The sequence below is a fragment of the Neodiprion fabricii genome, chromosome 3 (genome assembly GCF_021155785.1).
Source record: "Neodiprion fabricii isolate iyNeoFabr1 chromosome 3, iyNeoFabr1.1, whole genome shotgun sequence".
Classification (NCBI taxonomy): Eukaryota; Metazoa; Arthropoda; class Insecta; order Hymenoptera; family Diprionidae; genus Neodiprion; species Neodiprion fabricii.
This window is the reverse complement of record NC_060241.1, coordinates 27,686,801-27,711,040: the sequence shown is the minus strand read 5'-3', so window position 1 is coordinate 27,711,040 and position 24,240 is coordinate 27,686,801. Positions and strand designations below refer to the sequence as shown.

General features: G+C 41.2%; 1 protein-coding gene across 2 annotated transcripts in view; it reads left to right on the top strand.

The window, feature by feature from the left end:
• Nucleotides 1-23,659, top strand: part of LOC124178024 (neurotrimin-like) — a 47,820-nt gene extending 24,161 nt beyond the window's left edge. The window contains exons 3-8 of one of the 2 annotated variants that reach the window (XM_046561089.1): nucleotides 5,413-5,620; nucleotides 12,045-12,203; nucleotides 16,475-16,603; nucleotides 17,282-17,419; nucleotides 19,700-19,849; nucleotides 21,722-23,659. In XM_046561089.1, the coding sequence (XP_046417045.1) occupies nucleotides 5,413-5,620; nucleotides 12,045-12,203; nucleotides 16,475-16,603; nucleotides 17,282-17,419; nucleotides 19,700-19,849; nucleotides 21,722-21,981 (1,044 nt within the window). In that variant the 3' untranslated portion in view covers nucleotides 21,982-23,659. The remainder of the gene's footprint in view (nucleotides 1-5,412; nucleotides 5,621-12,044; nucleotides 12,204-16,474; nucleotides 16,604-17,281; nucleotides 17,420-19,699; nucleotides 19,850-21,721) is intronic. The other variant, XM_046561090.1, reaches the window with a different exon arrangement.
• The last annotated feature ends 581 nt before the right edge of the window (nucleotides 23,660-24,240 follow it).

Below are 24,240 nucleotides of genomic sequence, written 5' to 3'. Positions count from 1 at the left end.
CACGTGACAGCGCGGCAAGACTGACAACCGAAGTGTAACGCGCGTAGAAAACGAAGGTGAGTAATAAGACACGCGACATTTTCGTAAGTATCACTCATCACTTATATCACGTACAGTGACATTTGCTAAGAAACGGCAAGGAGCCGTGAAATGTCACTGCAGGCATTTTAGACGTCGTTGATTCATCCGAGGGTCCTTAACCCCTGACAGGCAATGCGGGTGAAGTCACCCCCTCAACCCCCCAAAAACTTGTACTCTTAGACCAGACCGTAAGGATTGAACCGATTCAATGTTATCTTTTATTTGTTTAGTTGAACTTAATTACTTTCAGTACAACCATTTTATGCGGAATTGTTTAAGCGTTAATTGAATAAAAAAATCTCTCTACCTTTATTAGAAGCTGAGATATTTAAAATTAATTTTCACTGGGTATTTTTGCCAGTCACTGCTACGAGAGATATACGGCTTGGATGTTTGCGTGTCAGGGGTTAACCAGCGAATTGTACGTGGCACAATCTCTCGTGCGCTTATATCTGTAAAATTTTTCAGTGCTTTTCAATTTTTTTTTTTTCTTCTTTCACTTAACTTTGGACGAATCAAATCGTCATGTCTTTCATCTCAACGATTTTATTTCACTTTGAAATCTCGAGTATTCCCAAGAAAGGTTATCATTACGTCGTGAGTAAACATATTTACCGGTATAACGCGAGTATCGCATAATAAGTTTTTCGAAGACAGGAAGATTCCACTTGTATCTTGATACATACATCTGCAGGCACAAACAGAAGTTCTCCAGTCCAGGCTGGTCGCTGAAGGTTGTGGAAGTGACAACGAGGGGAAAAAAATTATTTGGGAAGTTTCATCATCGTCCATTTGACGCGTGCGGCGGTTGGATTTGGCGTTCAGTGCGTGAGAATAGAACCGGTGAAATGAAGACTCGGTAAAGAGTGTCGACAGGCAGGTGACAGGCATCGTATACACGGTATTTCCCCGCTGAACCTCATCTTCACAGCAGTTCTGGAAAAATGGTCAACGCAAAGGGAGAGAAAAAGAGAGAGAGCGTATGTGAGAAAAAGAAAAACTCTTACATACTTGTAGCGTCATCCGAAAGCTCATAACCAACATTGGCTCGACATATGACAGCGGGCTTCTACCCGGCTCTTTGCAAATCCCGACACTCGATCAATTTCTACGGGTGCGTATAAGACGGAACGAAGAAGATCAGCTGACTATAACCGCGACTAGCTGACTGACTGCGGGATTACGGTTTGAGAATCGTCGCCTGGAGGCAAGTTCTCGCGAATCGGAGAGTCGGATTAATCTGCCTGCTTGACCGTCGAGGTAAGACTGATGGATGAAAGATGAAGCTCCGAATAAGACACGGAGCGGGTGTTTGCACGCCGCGGATGAAGATGAAAATCTGAGCCGAGTTCCTGCGGGGTATGAGAGAAGACACGCTCCGCGAAGACTGGGGATGGATATACGCTCTGCCAACCAGTTCCCGCTTCCTGGCGTTCTTCCCGTTGGCCCATCATTTTTCATATTTCAAGCTCACGAATATCCGTCGACGCTTGACGTCTCCGTCAAGACGTCGACGATATGCCGCGTTGATTGAATCGAGTCGAACGTCAACGCTGTCGCTCTTGCATCCCGCAAACATCACTCTCTCTCTCTCTCTCTCTCTCTCTCTCTCTCTACCTCTGTCTCTATTTTCCCTGTTCGTCTCGCTTCTTGCTTCTCACTTGCACTCCCTTTTTACATTCTCTTTCCTCCATTTTCTTCAACTCCCGTTCCGACGTGAATCGCGGATTTTAACTCGGACGAAACGGCTGACAGCGAAAGGAAGAGGGCGAGAGGGAAAAGGGAAGGAGGAAGCGAAGCGTCGGCTGAGCGGCCATTTTTAACGAAATTTACCTTACCAATTTGTTCGCTTCCTCAAACTTGTGCTAATCAATTTACCGGATTTGGCGTCTACTCGATTTTAATAATTGCTCTTTCTCTCTCTCTCTCTATTTCTCTTCATCCTTCTTTTGGAATATATCCTTTTCTCTCGTAATTATTGGCGGAACTCTGCCGTAATCTCGACACTCGTCTTTTAATTCGCAATTGTTTACATTGCAAATATTTTAAAGAAATTGAATACAAGAAGGGTGAAAGTTCGAGGGTTAAGGGAATATTCAATGTCGCAGAAAGAGGGGTTAAAATACTGAACTGCCGATCTGAATTTCAAATGATCAGCGTCAGTAACCTTACTTGTAGCGTCATGAAAGGTTCGAAACGACGGCGTTTGACAATATTTTCTTTCACCAACGGTGAAAGCGACTTGGGGTCTCTCTTTAACACTGAATCTCTATAATCCCGGCATCGAATTATCCTAATACGCGTGGGGGTGAACAGATTTGAATTATAAACGAATTATCCCGGAATTTCTTCCGAATCGTAACGACTGTAGTACTCGAACTCGGTTAATCGGATCGTACGTAAGTTCTACGTCACGAGGTACTCTTATCGCGCGACTGAATTGAATTACGAAATTGGACGAGCAATCAGACGAGAAAATGGGTGACGTTATAATTTTCATTGCGAAACTTTGCATCCGTTGCGCAAGGCCTTGATAGCACCTAATTTCAAGGCATTTCCCAGTTTCCATTTGGGCTAACGAGTATAAACCGACCCGGCGTAACTTTAACGAACCTTTTTGGAAGACGCAGCCAATTTGAAAGTTTTCCAGGCTTGAATAAAAATAGCATCGGACATGCGCCGGTCTCGCCAATGTAATTCTGTTATTAATTAACGCTCCGCGCCTCGAGTGCGGCCCGGTTAGCCGGTTTATTGACGACGGGCAGACACATCGCAGCACCGCAAAATGTTGTTCTTTCACACACGGTGTCAAGGGAACCTCGTGCCGGGGTGTAATTCTAAAGTCTTGGAAAGTCAGTGGCTCGAAACAGGGCATAACTCCACGAGGTGCACTCGAATAATGAAGCAACTTCGTTTCCACGCTCCATAGAACACCGCGGAGAGATTCGCGATAGATACGCATTGAAAAATACAGGTTAAGCCAAGGTAGGTCAGGTTCCGTTGGGTTCGTTTAGGGTAAGTTCGCCACGGACTGAATAATTACTCGCGCGCAATTGAGTGTGCCACAAAGAGGCGCCATCTCCCACTTCATGGATCCCGGACAGCGAGCTCCTTGTTACGCTGACACCCCTCTTCTTTCGCACACAATTAAGGTCCTCGTTCCTTAAACTCCACCTCGGACTCATTACACAAAAAACACCGCCTCGCCTCAGGTTTTCAGAAATGCTCTTCGAACGTAAAATGCACAGCGGCGTTAGTAGGTCGGGCTTTTTTCCGCTCAATTTACCTCTTCGTCTATGTATCCGTCTCTCGCTAATTGCTATTGCTCCGTATTAGAATTTTTCACCCGTATCGAACCAAGACTGCTGACGTGCTTCTGGTACGACGGTATCTATATTGAAGACCCGCATACCTCGTGCATGCTAATCTTTATCGATTTCCGACTCATACCTAACGCTTGGCTGGCGCCGGTAACGCAGGCAACTGACATAATTACAGGACTGACTTGATCTCTTGAGAACTAGTTAGTTCAACCTTTGGGAAAATGCAGATCAAGATATAACGATTCTAGTTTCAACAGATAGCGAATTTGTACAGAGATGGCCTCTATTCAGAGATCAAGCTCGAACTTAAATCAGTCGATCGATTCATTTTTGCTACAATTAGCTGTCGATAATTCCACGGATACTGTACCCATGCTCTATACTGTACGAGAAACTATACGATAACTACAAGGCCGTTTAACCGTTCGGGTGACCTTTGGATCTGAATAGATGTAATCATTTCATTGATCATTGATTGCATCCCTAACGAACCGACGTTCTTCATCTTCGTTCAACTAATGCATGTACAGAATTCCTTCCTCACGTACACACACACACCTATACGTACTAGTAACCAATTGACTTGATTAAATTTAGCTTGTAATTCAGCGTGCATGAAAAATAACCGTACGAAGCACTGTGTGGGCTTGAATTTATGCCTAAAGTTTTGCCGAATTTTTGACGGACAAGAGATGGGGAGCTCGACCCGGGCATAAAGTATCCCGTGACAAAACGTTCCGACGGTCCGATATCTTGGTGAAAGATAACTGTCACTTGATCCTTCGCAAGCCCTTTCTACAGCTCTCGGGGTTGACCAGCTGTCCGGAAAGATCGGACGCGATATGAAAACCGAGGTTTTATGCAGTCCCTACCGCCGGAAAATATCCCGACGTTTCGGACCCTCCGCCTGTTGTGAAAACGGTTTTCGAGTCGAGCCGATCTCGTGTGAAAACGCCGCTTGGTCACGACGTGAGCTTCGTGAGCGGATTCGATTTTTCTTCTAAATAATTGCACGTAAGGTGTTCCACCCTCAAGAGTTTGGTTCGTCGTCGTAGCTTACTTGCGTATCGCCAATCGGTAATACGGTTTGAGGGTCGAAAATTTTTCATACCCTTGTGTATCGCCTCACCGGGTCGCAAGTGAAGTCAGACCTTTCATCTTTTTCAATAGGGATGAAACAAAAGGAGTCAAAAGTCACGCAACGGAATTTTAGCGTAAAGCAAATCAGTGCTGCCACACTCGACGGCACTTTAGACCCCACAGTCTTGCGATCATCATTTCATATAATGCCCGACGTTCACTGTGGAATATTCTACAAGAGAGTCCCACCTATCGGTTCTTATTTCTGTCGCCTAATATACATATGTTGAATTGTGCCAGGTTTAAGTTGGGTAGAAAATCGAGGGGTACTTCAATTTAACCTACGCTCATTGGCTTCCTAGAATATAAACTGTGGATACTTTTTCGAGCCACTTATTTGACATCTTCCGAGAGCTTGAGTAAAATAATTATCATCTGTAGAAAGAATTTCATCAGTATTTAAATTATTGCTAACCAATTCACAGAAATGGTTATACTACAGCCCAGACTCGGAGCAGAAGAAGCGTCTCGAGCTTTTATTTTCTTGTAAATTAAAGACGAGAAAAACGGAAAGACTACAGTCGAAGACGACGCCAATAACGTCTGAGCCGAGTTTCAGGGGAAGTGATGAGCGTAGCATCTGGGAAACAAGCCCGCGGCGTCATGCTCCGATAATTAGCCTGAATTTCGAACCGGAGAAGCAACATGGCACAAAGAATTCTAATTTCCTCATTTATTTATTAATTTTTCCATTTAGTGAGACGGCAAAAGTCATTTGATATATGCAAACTCTCCAGGCACCGTGGATTGATTAGAATAAGATGCCTGTAGCAGTTAATCAACAAGGTGGCTGCATTTCCTGTTCATGCAATTATACGGCGGCTGCACAAAGAGATTGAGTCGAATAAAATCTGCGCGATGGTTTTAGGTGGCGTGGCTCCGAGTCGACACGCAGACCATTCTAACGATAGCCAGTCACGTGATCACAAAGAATCACCGGATCGCAGTGACGCATAGCGGGCATCGCACGTGGTCCCTGCACATACGTGACACGCGAGAAACGGACCGTGGCTGGTACATGTGCCAGGTGAACACCGACCCGATGTCCAGCAACACGGGCTTCCTGGATGTCGTCGGTGAGTACCAGAATCAAAAGGTTCGCCAAGACTCGAGGTGGTGCCCTAGTCGATTTCGACGTGCTCGTACGCATCTCTGAACATCGAAGTCCGCGTATCTGAAACGTGAACGAGGGCCTAACACCCCCCTTCTATACACAATTCTGAACAAAAACGCTCCGGCACATTTTCATTTGACGCAGAAACAAAGAAATGGTACGAATTCTACGAATTTACCAGTGCGATTTCGTAGAGTCCGTGCCGTTTCTTTATTTCTGCGTCAAATGAAAATGTGTCGACATGTTTTTGGTCAGAATTGTGTATAGAATGGGACTCGCGAGTTCTTTTTTGCATTCGAGATACGTGGGCATCGATATTGCGAGATATATACGTCAACGTCGAAATCGACCAGGGCACCTCCCTAACAATTAGCATTACTTGAAATTCTCTGGAAGCTTGAAAGTATTCAAAGTTGGACTCGTCCGATCACCTGTGTGACTTTACGCGAGAAAATTCAGCTCGAGTCTCGTCATGCTTTATAGGTGTAATAGGTAGACGATAAAAGGTCAATGAGTAATTGACACGGCGCTTTAGTGGCATGAAAAATTGAGCTCGGAGACAAAAAGTCTCGGTAGTAAATATTATAACACGTCGACGAGGTGGGTATGAGATTATATTACTAAAATACGAGGATATCACGTGTGAAAAGGTCCAGAGCTGTAATGGGAGTAACAATAAGTGGTTCCGAGGTATACGCATGAGCTCGCGAGCAAATGTCAAGAAATAAACCGTGGGCTTAAAAACTCGCTGTGATCACCAGGGAAGATAGTGAGGTACGATCACCCTGCAGTAAACGTGAAAATGGCTGGGAGTAGCGCTTCGTTTTTTATACATACTCGTGAAAAATATCCGTTGCGTGGACAGGACGAAGAACAAGGAATAAGTGACGTATATTTAAAAATGCATGTATGATTATCGTCACTGCATTCGGTAGGAATCCCTTCCTGTGAAATTTGAATCAGTTCTTGAATAAATTATCACTTCAGAAGAGCACTCATATTATCTCGGATATCTCAAGTGGGCTTTTCGAGGGACAGCCGTCGTGCTTTATTTTGGACGCGCGATGTGTGCTTAACTGTCAGCACGTAACGTGTGAAAGGCAGCAGTGGGAGGAATTACCGTAGCTTCTGCATTTGCAAACGAATTCCGATTCAAGATGTTTAGAATCTGTCCAATTATCTTTGCCTTTTTTATACGTTGAAACTCTTCGAGATTAAAAATTAAATAAATATGTTTGGGTTATCCACCAGCATTATTCGCGTGCATCATACGATGCAAAGAAGTCACACGTTTTAATTGAGCCTGATCTTTAAACACTATACCACTTTTTCAATTCATTTTTCATGAACTCGTGCAGTAATTCAGTACACACGTTGTACTCAATAGATCTTTGTAATGAAAATTATTGTGGTTCGCATTGGCGGTTCATCCACACTGCAATTTCTTTTTCTTTTATGTAAGAAGGGACGATATCGAATGTTTGAGAATCGCTATATTCAGATAGAGTATCCGAAACAATCGTTGAAGTCGTTTCAGGCTCTCACTTCGGTTATTGCCTCGAATTGATACAATTTCCAGCTATTCTATGTTCTAGTGTAATATCGCAAGTTCGAACCAACACCGATCTGAAAAACTAGAAAGAAGTTTTCGTCGAATAACGTCAATTCAGAAGGCACTACAATCGATCAGACCTGCAGCCTCGGTATTTCATCAGAGAATATGAAAGTGATGAGAGTGAATGGCCGCGACTCTATCTAACTATATTGTCTGAGAAAAGCAATGAGCGATTATATCTGGTTCTATCGGATATAAGGTTATCGGGTCAGTCGTGTTAATAATTCTAGTTAACCGCACTCCGAATAGGCATTAAAATATGTGACATCCTCTAGTATATTTCCGAGCAGGGATATCGACGTATCAGAGGAACGATGTGCTGTGTCGCTATCTCAAGTATACATTTATTTTTCTTAAAAATAGGTTAGCAAACTATGGCTCGATAGATATTAATTCGAAAAATTGAATAATATTCGTTAAAAACTCAGTAACGCGACCCTACGACGATAAACTTTGTTTTTTTTTTTTTCTTACATCCAATTTAAATTCGCAGTAGTACTTTTCATGCATGAGAAGCCTAACCTGCAGTTTACTTTAATCCTAGATAAGTTATACTTGATACACTATTGTTATTTTTTATTACAAGATTTACGATCAATTGTGAATTTGAAACACCAGATATTGAAAAAACTGACCATAAAGTTACGATTTGAAGTCGGGTACATGGCCAAATAGTAAATCGGAGAATCTTTTCAGAAAGTCAGGCTTCAAAGCATACCTTACTAAACAAGCTTATGCGGTAAATCACGAAACGTTACGATCGAATGAACTCAACATGTAACTTATTACATGATTTGTCTGGTCAATTCGATAAGATGTATAAAATATCATGTAACAAATTACAAGACTAGATCAAAAATCGCGCAGCGTTGCCCATACGATTTTTAACCAAGTATATCCGATGATTCGTGCTGTTGTGATTTATTACGTAATTTCTTGTATATTTGATTGAATTCACAATACAAATCACGTATTAAATTACATGCTGAATTCATTCGTCATATTTTATGATTTAACACGTGAACATTGTCAGTAGAGTAGTAAAAGGCAAGGGAGGGGTGCACAGGACGGAAAATAAGGGCTTTTCTTTCCTCAAAACGAACACGATTTTTAACGTATTCTTCCCAGCGCACATTTGCATACCGATCGGACACACCGTCGTGTCATAATCCCCGGGTTCCATTAGACCGGCTCATTTCCGTATATCTCCCTAGTTTTTGCATCTCGGATCGAAAACCTCCTCTCTGATCCGTACAACCGCATCAACGCGGTTGATTGGCGAAATGTCACGGAGAGGTGGCAGGAAACCCAGGGGGAAATAAGGGTGCGGGGCGTGTGTACAACGGGAAAAAAATTTGTTGAATTTATCAAACTCAGTGTTAGTTTCATTTGATGACACAAATCGCTGTTTTCATTATTTCGTCGAATTAAATGACATTCTTTTTATTCAATAAAATGAAAACATTTCTTCCTTTGATCCTTTCTCTTTGCGAAGACTGTTAATTTATAAGTATCGAACACCTACACATCCACGTGGAACACGAATAGTGCACGTGCTGCTAGAGAGAATTGTAATAATTGATACATTTTTATGAACAACTCAGATGGTAGAACCCGAAATTGAATGCTGAGTCATTCTTCGTAATTTCGTTCCAGTGTAATTCGTAGTTTTAAAAATTTTTTTTTTCTTTCCTGGCGAAAAAATATTTTACGAGTACTGTACATATATATACCTGTATAATAATGTACGTCATAAATGAATTATGAAAATTTTGAATCTGCGAGAACTTGTTGAAAGCATCAACATGAACACAGAATGTTAATCTCAAATCGAAGAAGCGTAAACGAATTTAAGCGCAGCCATTCAAATAGATCGAGAAGGTTTGACTTCTGGACAAATTATACTACATAATTCGAAGGATGCATTCAACATATTCACGTACATAGCTGCAGGCTTGGGCTGAAATTTGCTGTACAAGTGTGTAAACGGGGTGTTAGGTGTGCCAAGGATGTCAGGGGATCGAAAAGGGTTTGGAACAGGTTGGTCCTGCAGCGTCCACCGAGGCACACTCACCCTTATCTTCCACCCGGACGCCACACACACACCGAGACCCACACAAACAAATTACGGCGCTCCTCAAACAAGCTGTGGGCCCCGCCGCCGATTTGTGGTAATTCGATGTAAATGTATGTAAAATATACTATTCGCGGTACGTGATTGCACTCTTGGAGAGCTATTAAACACCTTCCTGGCGACGTGCCCCCGGCGCTAATAACCCGAGCGGCGAAGGGCGAAGGTGAGGCGACGGCGAAGGCGAAGGCGGGGGCGTAGACCCATCTGCCGCCCTCTGGGAAGTAACTGTATAAACGTAGTTTAGCCATACGGCAACCCCTCGTTAAATTCCTCTTTATCACAACCGGCGAAGTTGCAACCTCTGGTTAGAGCAGCCGCCTGGTCAGCCGGGTCGGGTTGGGTTTCTAAATGGAGGTGCTAAAATAAGAGATCTCTTTGCTTTCCAGATACCATCGCAATTCCGGCTGCGAGGTTTTACCAGAACCCCGGGCGTGTAGCAGGAGGCGTTACGTACAACAGGGTATACCTGCGGTATAAATAAAGCGAAATATTGCGCTGTCAAAAATCGACGAGTAACTGCAGCGGCTTCGCTGGATTTTCGAACGGATAGGTTCTGGATTAATTAAGCGGTGCTGCTACGTGCGATAGGAACGAATATTCGACTCGCGGAGAGTTTTTCTGCGGCTGGTTGCAGGGCTGCCTGTAATTTTCACCTGTGAAACGTTCATAAATCCAACCGTTTCTCGCCGCAGCGTTGCACGCCCCTCGTTACTTGTTTCATAAACGTTTTTACCGATCTTTTTTTTGTTCTCGCAATTATCGAGCCCGGCAGATGTGTGAATACGGGATGGATCATCGCAATTCCGTTTCACCGGTGTTCGACAAAAAACCGAATTTATTTTCCAGTGCACACCTTCCGTCACATCTTTGCCGTTCAACAAATACGGCAACAATGATAACTCGCGTCAAGCTGTGGCGCGAACTCCCGACGTTTACGTGCAAAAAGCTCGTTTACAATCGGAAACGGAAACGGTTCTGCCACACGTGTCAGTTATGCAAACAAGCTTGAAAATCCACCGAGACGTTGAAATGAAATGGCATTACGGTAATTATACAAATTAGAATGCAAATATTTTCACACAGCAATTTATATACCAGGTAGAGAGAGAGAGACCAAATACGTACAGTCCACAAGTAGAGTCAATATATGCGAGACACGGCCGTTTACATTTTTGGGTCAATAAAGTGTAGTACCTACCGAAAATCTGATTACAGCAGCCGAATTTGATTTTCGACTTCTTCGTCGGAATAGAATAAAAAAGACTTCAAAATAAAAATCTATAAAAACTAATATCCATACAGAGGAGTGGAAACTGTTATCAAGTCGTTCACACGCCCGATAAACTTGGCAGTGGTGCCAAAGGGTAGATATTATTCGCCCTACGTGGTATCAGGTCACAGTTAATCACTAATAGTGCGTGACAGAATGATAAGATATATACGCTACTGATGGCGTGCGTCAATTGTTACGGTAGTCACGTGAGAAAAAACGCACCCGGTGACGGGAGATCGGTCGCTTTTACTAAATTAACAGTCTCTGAGGGAGCGTGCAGCAGAAACCGTTCGACGAGAATTCAGCCGATCAGCCTTTCCTTGAGACGGATGCGATTCTCGCTTATATTTTGCAACTGAAGTGGAATATTTCTAAAATTACCAGGTGCCTGTTCTATTCAATCGGCGCTGCCGCGCTTTATCGTTTGACAATTTCAAGTTTAAAACGGACAAATTCGAGAAACGTTAACTTCCGGAGTAATTTCCGAAATATGGAAAAAGCTCAAAGCACTAAAAGCAAGTCTTAGCAAACGAGAATGAGCATGATTGATCGTCAATGAAATTCGATTACTTTCGAGACAATCCATATATGCACGCGAAATTGGCGGAGGAAGTCCTGCCACTTTAACTTACGTACGAAATAACATTCTTCTGTTGAATAGTATAGGTATGTTATACATTGAGATAAATTTCATTTCATTACCGTCATCGTTACTAGAAAGTTCTACTAAAATGGATATCGTTATACAACAAGGGTATGAATGTTGAAATTACAAGAAAATTTGGTACATGTAACTATTTAGTGTGATTACAATGCATTGGTTCGATACTCATTTTCATTTTGTACCCAGAACTACAATGCGTTTTTTGTTTACGGTTAAAGATGAATAGTTACGGAATAAAGATGATAGTTAAAGACGCGTATGCCAACCACGACTAAAAAACATTCTGTCAGCGCATTGAAAAACCTTTTCCACACATATTGCAAACAAATCAAATCAAAGATAAATCAGAAAATTTCATGGCTTATCAGATAAAAATTCCCACAACCTCGTCTATTAATGCCAAATTATTGAACCGCATAAGGAATTACCGAACAACTTTGGTTCACGGCGATCTATTTATAATAGCCACGCTGCTCGCGCGGTGATTTCTTCAACGCTGCGGCGCTCTTACCCGAAAGGCGATAATAATTGTCCTATCGTACAAGCCTCGGTCTATATCGTAGTACAATTTATGGATTATAAGGGGTGGTATGGTGGATTACAATGGGGGAATTAGCACGTCACTCGGCACCCGACGGGTGCAGGCTGGGGCTTGTCGAATGGCTCACAAATTACCAGAGTGACGCCGGAATTGTTGCAGTGCCCCCGGACATCCTGGACTACCCAACGAGCACGGATATGGTCGTCCGCGAAGGCAGCAACGTGACGCTTCGGTGCGCCGCTACCGGGACTCCAACACCCTCGGTGACGTGGCGCCGCGAGGACGGCAATCCTATAATTGAGTTCAGCACGCAGGAAGGTATGACTGCCGGTTGGATGATTATCTCTTTGAAAAAATCTCCGTCAATTGTACTTGTGGACTACGGGGAGGAAGATTCGATCGAGCATTGATTTTCTGTACCGTTAATTTTTGTCGAGACCCTGACAACTTTTTTTACTTTCATTCACGACGACCTGACGCGTCTCGACTGCAACCCTGACGCAATCCTCGGACATGCCGATTCTTATCGCAGATTGGTAGATTGAAACTATGATGGAATTTGAGGGATGTAGCAAGAAATTTGATTGTATTATAGGAGAGGCCGAGAATCAATCTGCGACTCTTAGTCGTAGCTAGTTTTAAATTTCGGAAATTGATGAAATAACGAGAGTTTCAGATAGCAATGCGAGTTGGAAATATTCGAAAAATATGCGGGCAGGAAAACCGAGAAGCGATATAGCCACTGAAAATATACATCGAATCGTATCTTAGATTGGACGTCTGGTAACCTAGTGAAAAAGGGGTGAGGGAAGGAAAATGGAAAAAAAGAAGAAAAGAAAAATGCATACACCGAATCGTACGAATGAGTATTAGACACGCAACGAAACTTGTCATGGAATTGAAACGAGCTGAGGAAGCGAAGGTCTCAGGGAATAGCGAGTCATTTTTAGACAGGCATGCAAAAGAGAATTAGATGCTGACAACCTCAAGTCTAGTGCACATGAAAAGCGATAATTTTCTCAAAAAATACTCAAGTGCGATGAATGAGTTTTTCAAAAAAATCACAGTCATATAAACGTTCAGCGAAAGTTTTTTCTCCAATTCAGCTATGATCTACCCGTCACAAAGGTACACAATGTCTGCACACTGGAAGAAATTTATTGACAGTTTGACTCTTGTGTTTATCGGTCGTTGCAGCAATTTCTTCTACTGATGTCCCGCACCGAAGAGAGTTTTGCACATGGCGTGACATTTCAATAACTGAACAGTAACCCTACTGACACACGTGGACTATAACAAAAATTTGTTCAAGTACCTTGTACCCATACTGCGGTAGGATCCGTGCAGAAGACAATCAACGAGGCTGGAAACTTATCTTCTTCGGTCACAAAGAACCCAAAGCGTTTACGTTGTTTCACAATTCACAACACTGCACTGTCACGCCCCTAAAAAATAAACTAGCTTGATGAAACTAACTTTGGAACACTGAGAATAATTCACATTTGACTGTTTGAGTTATTGGTCAAACGGATTTCAAAACACTTGAAGCCTTCTCTCGCAGCGATGGCCGAAGACTGAACTCCTCGGAACTTTGAGGTACCGATTATACTTCTTACTTTGCGTCATCGTTCGAGATATCGATTTTTCGTAAATCGTTCGTTTTACATCGATTCGAGAGATGTCACACGTTACGAATATATGTACAGGCATTATACCTACACAGCAGCTGTGACTGGATTGTTTTCGACGCTACGCCATCAAGGGCCTTCAAGTAAGTACAAGTAACTACAAGTATGTGTAATCTGTCCGGTTCTGTAAATCTTGCCATCGGTTGAAGCCAACTCGCACCGCCCTTCTTATGTATGAAAGTAATGGAACATCAGAGGATAGAATCCGGCGACACTTTGCGCCAACATTCTTCTACTTCTTTTCGTAAGTCGAAACTGCAGTACGACCAGAAAATTATGAGATGCGAGAAACGTGGGAGTTTTTTGAAGTTGGAACGTGGATAGGGCAGGAAAGAAATTCGCCCAAGCAATTCCTTGAAACAGGCAGGAGAGATAAAAGATTCGTCTTCTCGATAAATTATGCAGCCCGCAGAGTGAGAGGAAATATTTCACGTCCGTTCTGTCAGCGTCGTCGCACCCTGACAGGGGCCCTGACCTCCGGTAACGACGCTTAGGACCGGCAGAACCTCGGGAATCTCTTTATACTTTTTCCTCACAATACGGGAACTGTCATCGGGGTTCCGGTCGAAATTACGATGTTGGTATAATCACGACGCTGCTGGATACAAAGGGCTTTGACGTCGCGAAGGTGCCGGCGACGATTGAAAAATCCTCCTATATTGCACCTTCTCACATGCTTCCGTCTTTCTCTCGACTTTCCAGCCACCATTTTATCTGCTTTTTTTTTCCTTCCATAATTAGTATTTTCCGAGGCGAGTGATATCTGCTCCTACAGACAGATGTGGTATTTTTTGTACTTTTGAACTTTACCTCCACATTCATTTTATGTTGATCATAGTCAACTCGGTATCAAAATTGCGATAGCTTAGAAAATCTTTCGCCCACATTAATCGCATAAAATGTTTATTTTCTAGAATCTCGATTTCCTATATTATAATTTATGGATACACAAAATTAGATGTTCAAAGAATTGAGACATGAAGACCTTCGAAAATTGTCTGGAACCATTTAAGCAAATAAAAAATGATTTTCGCTTACAGTATTTTCTACTTTCACTTAGCCCTTCGTTACAAAACATGTTATCAATTTCATCCAGGGGATGATTTCTCAAGGCTCGGTTTTACCTTTGGCTACGTTCAAAAATCGCCACAATCTATTTCAACGAAATCATATTGCAGGATTGACGGATATTGAGTGTATTGTATCATGCATCATGACGAGAAGGTCGAGGCACGTTTCGACGGTGTAAATATCAAATTATACGGACTGGTACAATAGAGTGGTAAACGTGTTACCTACAGGTGGAAATGCGTAGGATATATCCATGAGGGCGGGATTTCGCGATGCCACGGATCACATGTGATAGGCAGCAATTAATTAATTACTCACGTGTTTCGCAACTCGCAAGGCATACACTTTTGCAAAATTACAAATTCGGTGCAGCGACGTAAATTACTATGTATTTGTCTTAAATTTAAAATGAATATTTTTTATTTTAATAAAATTTATAAGAAAAACACAAAAAATTAATTTGATCGTACTAGACTGTGTGGTAAATCTATTATATTTGTAAATTGAATAAACACTAAATGTACGATGACTTCACTGTTCCGTATCCGATTAAAACTTCGAATACAGTGTAGAAAATTCCGTACAGAAATTTTTAACAGTGTACTCACGATTGCGAGGCAACGAATTAGCATTTATGTCAGAAGTAACTCGAAAGCTATTCCGGTGCGACTTCTCTTGACGCTGGAATCCGTGTCTGCAACCGATGCCTGTAATCTTTTAATGGTTTTCGATATTCGCTGCCCGTGACAAGCAACGGCTGCACCATAGTTCTGAATAAACGAGCTTTATCAGTTATCATTATAATACCAGTGCCAAAGAGGTATTACTTACCGAGAATGATCGAATGTGAATATTACATGTAATATGTCCCGATTGCGAGAGCATATTTATCACACGAAAAAGTAAATCACAATGGAATACAGTACCGTGGAAAGTATCAATACCCAGGAAAAATATTATTATTACATCCGATACTGTTGTTTTACATACTCAAATCATTTATTCGGTGATTGATCACGGTTATTATGATTTGGTAACATACCTGGAATGGAAAACGCAAATGGAACGGCCGGGACGGATAAATAATTTCTATATTATTTTACCTCATCTCACTCGGCTGTGGTTGATATTTATACGATACGAGGATCAATTGAAACGCGGTGAATTTATAATTGAAATCGTTTAAAGAAACACACGAAAAAACCGTCCTGGTTCAAAACTCGTTACACCCAGAGGCAAGCCGGAGGGAAAACACGTCAAAACCCTCGCAGAATTTACCAGCGAGAACAGCAGGTTACAGCTCGAATAGGAGTAAAATACTATTGGCAGATACACCGCTGCGAGACTCGTTAAATCGAACCTGTGTATGTTTCATGGTCCGCTTTTCAGACACTCGTTTGACGCACGACGAGTACCTCATCAGTTTGCGTTGTAAAAAAGTTTTCACCCAACTTTTGATGTGTACTATAAAAAGCTCGGGAATGAATTCTTAACAATGCTCCACTCCGAAATAATAACGATCACCAAACGTGACTGATTTTTTCAAACTCGTTCACACCGTTTCAATCGCTTCTCGCGAGTGATCGCAGCCATTGAGTTTTGGAATATGGTGAGAAGGGTCGATAATTTTTCGTATGTATTGCGTTCAACCTATTTTGGCCTGCAACTTTGGCACTTATTATTCCTACTCTCGATCGCGATAGTTGAACGCTATTTCCAACGATCGTATCATCCTCCCGACAATGTTCGACCCATCCAATTTTCCGCCAACGGTATTAACGTTCGGCCGAGTGCGAGAGTATTAACCCATAATTCTGATTCTTTATCCAGCCACAAGCACCGAAGGTCCGGAATTGGAGATAGTGCGCGTCAGCCGGCGTCACATGGGTCCCTACCTCTGCATCGCGTCGAACGGAGTGCCGCCGACAGTCAGCAAACGGATAGTCCTCATCGTGCACTGTACGTACATGGAGGCAAAATTGTCTCGTCAGTTGTGTGCGGTGGTAGATTACACGTGGTAACCGGAATTACGCGATACTTTGGCGAACCTGGACGGAGCGCCGCGTGCAACGCGGAGCGTTGTTTAGAAGCCACGCCGGCGTTCCGGAAGTTGGGTAAACGCGCGTGGACGATACACGCTTGTCTCGTTTATAGGACGTACGCGAAACGAGGAACATATCCGAATTCAAACGGCCGTCAGTTTTTCGCGGTTGAGCGCATTTTTAACGCTCACGTTTATGCCCGCAAGATCGTTTAGTCGGAAATTTGCAGGGCACCCTTGGTCGAGTTTATTTTCGCCCAGACATCAATCCACGGATGGATATCTTGTAACTACCGCGTGTATACCGGTAGACGGTAATACGTAAGGTACCTGCTCGGAATGTTACGTTTGTTCTGCGAAATTTATTTATTCATGAAGCTAATCTTGCCCGAAATTCAAACTCCTTTTACGCAGAGCTTATCTGCACCCACAAGCTAGAGAACTTTAATACAGCGAACGGTGACCAAGTTTGTTGATTAAATCAATACCGAATGGGATCTTCCGGATTAGAATTTCGAACTTTCTGGTGTGATACCAAATGGCGACACATTTTTGTTCGTCTGATCGATCCTGGCATTTTTCCTTTTCTTTCACAGTCCCACCGAAGGTTTGGGTTGGAAAACAATTGGAGGGTGTTTACGAGGGCCAAACAGTGACGCTTGCCTGTCGCAGTGAGGCATTTCCGAGGCCCATTACCTACTGGACCAGGCCAACAAATGAGATCATCATCAACGGTGAGTAGTTGACGCGAAATAAACAGCGATATTTCGACCACAACGCGGATCCGAAAATTGGGGTGAAATAAAAATAACTTAGCGGGGAACCCAATTGTGGTCATACCTTTCTTCAGATTGTCGTTTTTCCACTTCCCTTTGAAAAAACGCCGAACACTGAGTGAAATTTCGAAATTCTTAGATATTCAGAACTCACGACTTGTACAACAGCGCTATTTTTAAATTTCCTGATTAATCAGATTGATAATAAAAAAAAAAAAAAAATGGAAAACCCATTTTTAAACCAAAGCTATTCTTTCCATTTTGAAAAATTTAGATGCGATAAAAGTCTACGCTCTCAGGCGTTCCAATGTATTCTAATCACGTATCACGCGAAATACTATAGCACATGTAATCAGCAGCATCAGAGCATTGAATAATACAAGCAAAAAAAAAAAAAAAATAGGGATCGAAACTGCAGTTTGTTGCGAAATTCCTGATCGAATCTCTTTCCCTCCATTATGCGGTGTCCGTGAAGCGATTAAATTTAAGTCAAGTCCATCCGCGCAACACTAATTATTTAACGCAATCCACCGGCGCTTAGTCGCGTTAATTGAAACTCGTATATACTTTCATCGTCTCGTCATTCTCGACGAGGAATTTTCGCAAGATATAAAAATTTGTCTCTTCCTTCGCCAGAGATTCCGATTATTCAGCGAAATTTGTGTTGAAAATAATTACAGTAAATTGCAACAGTCATGCAAGGTGGTTAACTTTTTCTCCCTTATTTTTTCACGCGCATTTATGACGGAAAATTATTTCTATTAACGTTGTTTATTTTATTATTTATAGATAATATGGTATAATCATTTTTGTTAAAAATTACGTTCAATGAGCAGTGGTTCGACTGGACTCTAACTAAAATTCACCAAGCTGAAGTGCCCGCAGCAATTTCTTGAAAAACATTCGTACGTATTTAGATATCCACCGCAAGAAGTAACATGCTGCTTGAACGTTGTGCATTAATGGGCGCACCATATACAGTTATATCTATAACTTACTTTATGGACCGTTAATTGAATTCCCCGAGCGTACAATACTTGTACAAGCGGTTAATCGTAACGAGTTCTGCACGCCAGAGCGAAGCAGGTATTAAGTTGAGAGCTCGCTTCGGAGAGCTCTCTTTTCCTAAAAATAAGCGCAACATTATACGTAGGTATACATATTTCCCGATTCTGGGTTTTCCCTCAAGGACGGGTAGTTTAAAAAGTAGAGTCTCAACTATTACCAAGTACAATTCGCATTTATTTACGTCATATTAATTTCAAACGAGGAAAGTTGCGTAAAAATATAAGAAATGAAAATGGGGACGGAAAAAATTATTTCGAAACTTTGACAATTAAAAGCTGCTAACGCGTGCCATTCGGATTTTACTTCTCAGTTAAATTTTAGTCGGGGATTATTTATTACGAATAACGGTACTGTCAAAATATTTGCGTGCAGCTATGAAATATTTACAGACTTGCGAGTTGTACAAGTCAGTCTGATAAGCTCGCAAAGGTGTATATAATATATAACATATATACGGCACTGCGCCGCCATTTCTATAGAACGCGTGTATCTCTACGGGAATAAATCTCGAAATACACGTATATATATATATATATATATATATATATATATATATATATATATATATATATATATATATATATAAACCACCCTCGCGATATGTACGTGCTCTTCAGTTATAAACAGGCTTAAATTTAGTGAACTTGAACGGTCTACCAGTTTGCATTTCAGAAGCGGGAACGTTCTTTACCGTCGAACTTTAAAATTTTTATTTTTTCCACCACTACCAGATTTTTATGATTTTATATTCTGGATACGTAATTTATTTACACGGCGTTATTCGAGGCGCACATACAACGCGACATCGTGTTTTTGCCGAGGGTAAGTAATGTTTGTGTGCTTGTGTTGAACGGTAGCCGGCACGCTCTCAAGTGCTTCCTCAGTTCCTGTAAACACGCGTGTAAAGTTTCTTTGGATGGCGTGCAGCCGCAATAAAAGTTCCGTACTTGCAAAACTGTGCCACTAAAACAAATAGCTCATTTAACGACCGTTCGAGTTCAGTTAGCCAACTTAACGCGAAATGATAACCCTGTCAATAATGTTACGCACAATAAATGGTCGTCAACCTACATCCATATATAGGTATACCTATTTCTGATCCAGTATTGTAAGGTTAAAGACATCAAAGCGACGTTGTAGCTTGAGTATGAAATTCTTCTTTTATTACAGATGATAACTTCAAAATTGCCTCAAGCTCCACCGGATACGAGAGCGTGATAGAGTTAACGATTCGAGCTGTGCAGTTACAGGATCTTGGAACGTTTAAGTGCGTCGCCAAAAACGCTCTTGGAGAAACAGAGGATACAATTAAATTAAACAGTAAGTATACGGTAAGAATTAATCTTGTCCACATTTGAGTTTATACGATCGAAGGCTATTATTTTTATTTATTTATTTTTTGCATTGTGTTCAATTACAAGCTTACCCTTTTCTTACGTCAGATGTCACATGAAACCCTGTAATGCCAATTACGGAAGTACAGGTGTTTGAAACATATGTTGATAGTGATTGAAAACAGTAACGAATGTATTGAACAAGTTGGTAGTGTAATTGAATGATTTTGTTATGTTGTAACACGAGTGGATTGACAAATGGTTGAAAATGACTCACGGAGTGAACACGTCTGCTCTGACAAAGGGTGCCTGGACAACTAAATTTTGAAATTGAAGAAATGCTTGGGAGAGTGGTAGACAAAAACGTTTATTATACGCAGGTATAAATTAAAACATAGGAATTATAGAATTGTAATTCAACACTTAACCGTATTTACGTTTGAAACTGGCTGTACGAATAAGATACTTTATAGTTTTTCCACTTCTTTCATCTATCGGCGTGCGAATATTGGGCAAGGAGTACTCTGCCCCTCGACTTCGAGTGTCCGTTTCGATTATTCCTCAAATAGGGTGCGAAACGGTGATTCGCCGCACGCGAGAATCCCGTAATCGTGGAAGCCCCGAACTAACGACGCGGGTGTTTAGTAAGGAAATGGAGGGGTAAATAGGCATCATCGAAATCAGCCAGTTCGTTAGCTAATGACCGTTCAGCGTGCGTTTGCATTCGGGAAACAGTGCAGGGGTTTCGTGTATTGTAGGTTTATGGGCGTATCGTAGTCAGGCGGTTGCCAGCCACGTGTATTGACGTAACCGAGTCCAAAGCTCCCAACCAGAAACCAAAGTACTGGAGATTGGGGTAGGGAGCAAGTAGTTTGAGGTTTCCTCCACACGTCTGTGTTATTTCAACGTCTTTCATTCAATTTAAGTGGCATGCCGTGTAAAGCCAGCTCTATTCAGACCGTCTATTATACTCGCCTGCGCGCCTCCAGACTTAATTGATTGCCCTCGGTTAATTAGAAGTATGAAATTACAATTTTACATTGCAAAAACGGTCTCGAGGAGACTTTCGAAAATTTCTCACATAATTGCCGGAGAGTTGTTTATGTACCCACGGCGTCACGTAACGACCATGTATTTGTATTCTATATTTATCCTGCCAAGGAGAGTATTAATTAGCGGTATGAATTCAAGTCGATGAAAGTAAATGGCGTGGCGGTTCATGTAATTTCAATCTGCCAATGATAGCGTTCCATATCGTAACGAATCGGTACTTATAATCAGCGGTAATTGATAACTTATTTTTATTCCAAGTGTGTAGAAGCTGTCGAGAAAGCTTTCAAGTTTCATTCCTCTTTATTACATTCTACACCACTTTTGAAAAATTAAACCAATTATAATATTTGTATTCTCGTCAAGTGAGGCGATTTAGTTTGTTTCCATTTATTTTTGTCATATCCTCGTAATTGTACACTCCAATTACACATGTGCTTTTGAAACCTCATTCGGACCGAGTGCTGTGATTGTATTTAATTTGGAAAATTTCACCCCGCATATTAAGCTTCCGTCCGCGATTCGATTGTTGTTAAATTGGATAAAAAAGAGGAGAGGTGGTGTAAACAAATTGAAGATATTGAAATTTTTCAATTTAACACGACGAGAGAACGAAAATTTTAGTCGAGTGGCACACATCACGTCCTGCATAACTTGACGGGCTAATTGCATATTGTGTTTGTTTATCGTTAATTACGCTTCCAAAATTGCCACGTAAATTTTTCAATTTTGTTACCATTCTAAACTTTCCATACGTACGTGCATTTTAGTCCCTATATATGACAATAATTACCACCGTCGATTTCAGGGATTGCCGCGCCATCGACAACGCACAGACCGAACGCGAGAAGGGAGTCAAAAAAATCCTGGATAAGTGAATTCAATCAGGAGAAAAAGGCTGCCGCGACGAAGGGCAGCTCAATGGGAAACGGCATCGACAACGGTGACGGGGACGAGGAGCTGACAGATTTTGACTCGGCGACGTCACCGTCAACGACGAGTCGCCATCTCCTCGTTCTTGGAATGGCAACCATCATCACAATTCTTGGGGGAAGATTTCCAACATAAATTTAATTAGCGTTTAAAATTGAAAAAAAATTGTTGGTAATTTTGTATGTGCAAATCCAATGATTAGGTACAACGTGTACGTGAATTTATGCGAGACGTGTTTGAAGAGGGGAGAAAACGAAATAATTATGCGAAAGAAAGTTTTGGAAATTTTGTGGACACTCTAAAGCACGTGTGTTTTTTGTTTAAAATCGAATTAACTTTGTTTCGCCAAACTACTTCAGATGTTGATAGATAAGTCTTAAGCGAAGTATCAGACGCTGTTTTTTTCAATCCAATTTGACGTACGGAGGTGTAGAAGAAGTATGATGCTAAAAATTTTGTCAAAATTAGTAGCCAAAAATATTGTGCCACCAATTCAATTTGCAAAAGGATTATAGTATCGTCTGATTTAAAAGCAATATAATAGATATTCCGCATTAATGAAACATTGATTACGAAATTCTTCGTTCTAGTTCAACGAAACATAATTTCTAATTCACAATACGAATAAATATAGGCTGCGGAGTAATTGTGGAAAATTTGTTTCGTTATAAATGTGAATTTCGTGTTCGGTGTTGTGATAACGATTATGTCCTGCATTTAACAACATGGAATAATTTTACAGCGTTCAAATTAAATTAGTTCGCAATGACGAACAGAAGTTACTTGAAATATGGTTTAACAATAAGTCAAATCACCTCCACCCGGGTGTTCTAAATTCATCCTTCAAATTCACTTAACAATAAAACCGTTCGAATGACTTTATTTTCAACTTCGTCATTTCAATGAATTTCACAGGAATATATGGTAAATTCCTAGCCGTTTCAAGTAGACTTCAGACAATAACGATCCTTTACCAACAACAATGTCTGGCAGGTTCGTCAATGATACGCATATACATTTCATAGTTGGTTTTCCAATCTGATTATTCTCGCAACCCGATGTAAAGCCCTGCATTTTCTGTCTCGTTTTTAATCAAAAGTAAACGAGGCACGACTCTGTCCCTATTTTAAATCACAACTTAAGCGCAAGGTAAAGATCTCCAATGTGCGAACGAACAATGAACAAAGTTTTGATACTTTACGGCAAAATATTCGGTTAATCATTCCGATCGTACCTGTACCTATTACCCTTGACTCGTGTCTTTTGCCTAATCGATTCGAATACGAAGCATGAACGTTTCGGAATCCTGGTGATTATGTAAATCCGTTTTTTGACAATGAGGAATGCAGTGCCGAATTATTATTTGGATTGTTAACTGTTTTGTTTCTAGTTCCTCAAACACGGGGCAATTGGACATGAATATCGAATGAGAATTGTCCAATTGCCTTTTACCTTTCAGTCTGTACGTACTTATTGATAATTGAAAATTGGCACACATGTAAAATGTACAATTATAGCGATAGTGAATTATATGTGCTGTATGTAAATATAGAATCATGTTAGCAGTAAGTATACTAGAAATAAGACAAACGAATATCTATAATTATATGCTTTACGCTTAGATCGATGACGATGATGTGCCGAGAACAAGTTTCATTGTATCTATCATACGTAGTTTAAGCCTCAGGGACGTGTAAATATAATCAGATAAAGTATGAAACTAGTTTTTACATTCAATGTCACGTGTCAATTTACTGTAAATAAATTTTATGTCAACGTATATCAAGTAGTAATAAATGTTAGAAAATATCGTAAGTTGTGCAATATTATCAAAACAATTGAACATGTTTTTCCTTTTCCTTGCTCCATGCTTCTGAAAAATAAAGCTTGCACCAAAAATCATGCTGCGTATTCAATAACTTTCCGGTTTCACAGTTAAATGAAAAAAAGTAAATCTTCAGTACCGGTATTTTGGCAATTTCGACCCAACGAAAACATCCCCTAATATTATCATTCGATAAAAAGCTTACCAATAGAAACTGCTTTTACCGACGTACTGTGTGTCAGGTTCGCAGAATGTGATTCTCCTGATCAACAGAGTTGCGGGGGTGGTTGAAAATATCCGAACCATTGCTCAATAAGGGTGGATGCGAATCGCCGAAGCTTTACCTACCTTTACCAACTAAGGAGAATAGCCGAAGCTATTGGGTCAGCGTTTACCATGCGAAATGTTGCATTCGGTATCGAAAGGAATGCATTATATACAGAGACCATCGTCGATTAATACTTGGTAGGAAGCCGGTAGATCATTTGTCCACTTTAGTTGATAAGGCGGAATTTGCATAAGCCTCAGAACCGGACGAGGTTCCAGCGGCAGAGAATATTCGCTGATCC